The sequence below is a fragment of the Leptonychotes weddellii genome, chromosome 12, assembly GCF_054177405.1.
Source record: "Leptonychotes weddellii isolate Sample4059 chromosome 12, ASM5417740v2, whole genome shotgun sequence".
Classification (NCBI taxonomy): Eukaryota; Metazoa; Chordata; class Mammalia; order Carnivora; family Phocidae; genus Leptonychotes; species Leptonychotes weddellii.
The window spans coordinates 13,068,465-13,073,335 of NC_138380.1; the positions used below are offsets into that span (position 1 = coordinate 13,068,465).

Sequence of the window (4,871 nt, forward strand, 5' to 3'; positions counted from 1 at the left end):
GGTGGCTCAGTTGGTTAAGCGACTGCCTTCGGCTCAGGTCATGATCCTGGAGTCCCGGGATCGAGTCCCGCATCGGGCTCCCTGCTCGGCAGGGAGCCTGCTTCTCCCTCTGACCCTCCCCCCTCTCATGTGCTCTCTGTCTCTCTCATTCTCTCTGTCTCAAATAAATAAATAAAATCTTTAAAAAAAAAAAAAAAGATAAGAAAGCTGACACCAAAAAAGTCAAACAAGGTGCTCGATATCAGAGCTAGTGGGAAACAGAAGACTATACATGGAAGACTGAGAAATACATAAAGCTAATTAAAACAATTATTGTTGATAGATTACAAGTAATATAACTGAAGTAGTGCTATGGAGAAATGACTGGCACAACATAACTAGGCTGTGCTGTCAAAACTCTTCTCTTCATTCTTTGGTGCGCCCCTTCATCCTCCTATAACGTGTGATTCCCACAAGGTAGTTTCTCAAAGTGTAGTATCCTTGGACAACCTGCATCAGAAGCACTTGGGCCACTTGTCAAAAATGCAGGTTCCTGAGCACTACCACAGACTGATTTGGAAAGAATCAGAATCCCTAAGGTAGGAGTCCAGGAGTATATACTTGAATAAGTACCCCAGGTGATACTGATGCACATTAACAGTTGAGAACTACTGCCATAGAGATTCGAAATATTTCCTGAAGATATAATATTCTAGACAATAAGCATGAAGCATGATGGTATTATTTAAATGATCCAAATTTTATAACATATAATAGGAATAAAGCATATATTGGTCAGCAGTCAGGATAAACACTGTGTGAACTGATACAATACTAAATGTCCCTCCATTATATAGCTGAATTCCCCATCAGTGGGACTAGAGATAATTAAAAGTATCCCTCAAGAAGTAAGTCTCTCTTCTTAGTTCATCTTTAATCAGGTCTATCGTTGACACGGAATCTGCAATCTGCGCCTGACTAGATTTACAGGAAGCCCCCCAAAAGCTCCCACCTGTTCCAAGAGCATAGAACCAACATTCACCCTAGCATGCATCCATATTCTGGTATCCACCTCCTAAGAAGCAACCTTCTTTGCACATTACCTCCAATAGGGTAATAGCTCCAGTGAAATCTCTTTGTGAAAGTAGCTCCTCTAGTTTCGGAATCTTCCTACCTTTCTTCTTTCTTTTGTCAGTGTGCGGTAGGTCCCCGCCTACAGCAGGTTTGGCCCTTGAAAGCATCTGTGAAAGAAGCAACAAAGACAAAGATAGCTTTATGATCCAACTCCGACAGTCAGTTTTAAACTCGGAGTGACAGCTCTAGGATTTGCATGTCAAATCCTTACCAACGAACCCCAGGGAAGCCCGTTCAAACTCTCTGTAACACGTATTTTACTCAAAGGGCCATCACTCTGCACTTGAGCTGAACCCAACGGCTACTACACCTAATCTTCTGTATCAGTTCATTCGAGTGGGCTAAGATCTCAGCCTTTCCTTGGTCTGCTTTCCGCCCCATGCGCAGCTTAGGTGCGGAGAAATGGAGAAGCAGGGGGAAGAAAGCTTCGAGGTGTTTACAGTTGCATCCCTGTCTCCGGTGAGAACAGGAAGGCAGGGAGATCATCCTCCGCTGACACTCCTAGACTTCAACCAGAAGTGTGCTGGGAACCTCTGATCTCCAGTCCTAGGTCCTACTCAAAGTTCTCCCTCACTGTTCCAAGCCACTAACCATCTTGGCGTTGGTTCGGTGAGCCCCTTCCCGGGACCGACAGCAAAGGCCGGGCCTCAGCGCCTCTCCGCATCCACACAGCTCCCTCCGTCTCCACGGCAACCCTGCGGGGGTGGAGTCTGGTTCGTCACGGAGAAGCGCTCTCAGGAGAACCGGTGCCACGGCTCTTTGGTTCCGGTCCCTTCCGCCGCTGAAGGAGTGAAGTCCCTTAGGAGGAGAGGCGTCGTTTTCGGTCCTGGGAGTGAAAGTTTGTATCTCTGCTTATGGGTTTACTTTAAGAAAAAACGAATTCCAACAGCATTCTTTTTCAAATACGAGTTTCCCGGGGCCCTGGGTGGCTCAGTCGTTAAGCATCTGCCTTCGTCTCAGGTCATGGTCCCAGGGTCCTGGGATCGAGCCCCGCATCGGGCTCTCAGCTCAGCGGCGAGTCTGCTTCTCCCTCTCCCACTCCCCCTGCTTATGTTCCCTATCTCGCTGTATCTCTGTTAAATTAATAAATAAAATCTTTTAAAAAAAATGTGTGTGTATATATATATATATATATACACACACACACACACACACACACACACACACACACACACACACGAGTTTCCCGGGGAAGTCCTTTTGAAGGACCACTTCCGATTTGGACCGTGTTGGGCTCCATAGCAACCACTGGCGATGACTGGCACGTGATCTTGGGCCTCCGGTCTCACGGAAGCTTAGACAGAATTGCTGAACCGAGTAGTTGGCGTTTATAGGTGGGAGTTCACCAAAATACAATTTCTTATCTACATAGATAAACATAATAAGGAACTCTAATAAATATATGTTGATTGGACGACGTAATTATCTACTTCACTCCTGAACCGAGTTAATACGGCTGCAGGAGGAGGACGAAATCACCGCGTTGTGGAAGGTTAGAGCTGGAAGGAATCTTAAAGTTAACATGCAGTCCAACCTTTGTAACCGATCCCAACGAGGGTTCGTCCACCCGATGGGCAGCAAGCCAGTAACAACTGAGAGGGAGCTTTTGCGGTGAAGAAAGGCTATTTGTTGATGTGGCGCCACCCAGGAGAAGGAGGGAATTAATGCTCAATAGTCCCAAACTCCGCAGTGGCTTACAAGCAGGGTTGTTTTTTTTTTTTTTTTACTTCCTTAGCAACATTTATTTTTTTTTTAATTTTTTTTTATTCTTATCTTAATCCCCATACATTACATCATTAGTTTTAGATGAAGTGTTTCATGATTCATTGTTTGTGCGTAACACCCAGTGCTCCATGCAGAACGTGCCCTCCTCAATACCCACCACCAGGCTAACCCATCCTCCCACACCCCTCCCCTCTAGAACCCTCAGTTTGTTTTTCAGAGTCCATCGTCTCTCATGGTTCGTCTACCCCTCCGATTTCCCCCGCTTCATTCTTCCCCTCCCGCTACCTTCTTCTTCTTCTTTTTTTTTTTTCTTAACATATATTGCATTATTTGTTTCAGAGGTACAGATCTGAGATTCAGCAGTCTTGCACAATTCACAGCGCTTACAAGCAGGGGTTTTTAAAGGGTGAGAAGTCAGGGTAAGGGTCTCAGGGCCTTGGGTCATGCTGATTGATTACGGATTAGGGTCAGCTATAGTATTTCCTTTGTTGATCATCTTACCCCTTCCGGCGTCTCCCAATCTGGTTTCGGTGTGGTTGTAGTGAGGTGGTCGTTCTGCTTCAGGGGCCTGGTCGTTCTGCTTTAGGGGCTTGGAACTGCAAAACATTCTGGGCAGATTGCATTGGTGATGTCATCTCTAGAGTACAAAGGCAAAAGTGCTACATCCTGTAACTATCGCTAAGCTGCAAATTACTTTTTTTTTTCTTGCATACATGGCACATTATGTTTGTCATCTCAGGCAGAACAGCATCCCACAGACTTTTTGGGAGGCAACTTGATATTATTTCCTGAGGCATTTTTACAGGTTTCTTTAACAGTAACTGAGGATTACGTGACTCTGGTCAGAGGCAGCTAGGGGCAATATGCCTAAACTGTGGGGTCTGTCGGCGCTTGCATCCCGAGTTTCACCCTGAGAATTAGACTAAGGAACTAACATCTGGAGTATTCTCCCAAGTGTATAGGTAGTTGTGGCATAGTTGAATTACATTACATATCACTCTATACAACTAGCCCTATATAGACTCATGTATACCATAAGCTCATAAAGGCTACATATGGTTTCCTAGATTTTTTTTTTTTTCTTTTTGCATCCTCCTCATGCTCCAGCCCTTGCCTCCCACCACCCATCACTTGGAGAATAAGTAAATGACTACATACCTTAATTCACTGATACATACACTTTTGTATAGGTGCAAATGTCCTTATATTCAGAGATAGGAACATGCATAGTCTTAAGAAACACAAATTCACCAGCACTATACTTATATTTCTTTTGGCTCCAAATATTAGAAATATCTCTACTTTTGGTTGAATTTAAAGCAAAATTATTTTTTAGCTCTTCTTTACAGAAGTCTACATATTTTTGTAATTGCTTTATTCCAATATCACTCAAATACTAAACTCATCCTTTTTTTTTTTTTTTAACTCATCCTTTTAAAGCATATAATTCACTGACTTTTAGTACAAGTATCCCCTGTTTTTTGAAAGTTCAAGTTTGGCCACTTCTCTTTTATGGAAAACCTGCATTAGCAGCTGCTTTTGCTAACTGAAAGGAATCTGAAGAGTGTTTTCACTTTTACAAAGAAAAGGGAAAATAGCATGCAGCATTTGTTTTGCATCAAGAGAGGCAGCTCGCACCTGAGCAGCGAGAGTGGTGCTGCCGAGCTCCTTTACTGGGAACCACACTCAGCATCCCAGCAACAAGCCACCTGAGCTTTTGAATTGTGTCTGTGAGCCTCTGTGCTTTATCTAGATTTATTCTGTGCATCTGTTAGCAAGATGTGTCCTAAGGTATCAGAAAAGCCCAAGAGAGGTGATATTCGGATCTGGGAGAACTCAATTTTCCCATACAAATTAATAGTAATTTCTTTTTTTTTTTTTTTTAAGATTTATGTATTTATTTTAGAGGGGGGAGTGAGAGAGAGAGAGGACAAGTGGGGGGGGGCGGTGGGCAGAGGGAGGGAAACTCAAGCAGATTCCATGCTGAGCTCGGAGCTTGATGCAGGGCTTGATCCCATGACCCTGAGATCACA

At 44.0% G+C, this 4,871-nt stretch overlaps 1 protein-coding gene across 1 annotated transcript in view; it reads right to left on the bottom strand.

Annotated features, from left to right (window-relative positions):
- IFT56 (intraflagellar transport 56) overlaps positions 1 to 3,454 on the bottom strand; it is a 49,664-nt gene extending 46,210 nt beyond the window's left edge. Inside the window, exons 1-3 of the mRNA XM_081800903.1 lie at positions 3,340 to 3,454; positions 1,705 to 1,939; positions 1,083 to 1,220 (exon numbers count right to left, since the gene is read on the bottom strand). Of these exons, the coding sequence (XP_081657029.1) occupies positions 1,083 to 1,220; positions 1,705 to 1,707 (141 nt within the window). The 5' untranslated portion in view covers positions 1,708 to 1,939; positions 3,340 to 3,454. The remainder of the gene's footprint in view (positions 1 to 1,082; positions 1,221 to 1,704; positions 1,940 to 3,339) is intronic.
- Positions 3,455 to 4,871: the final 1,417 nt, after the last annotated feature.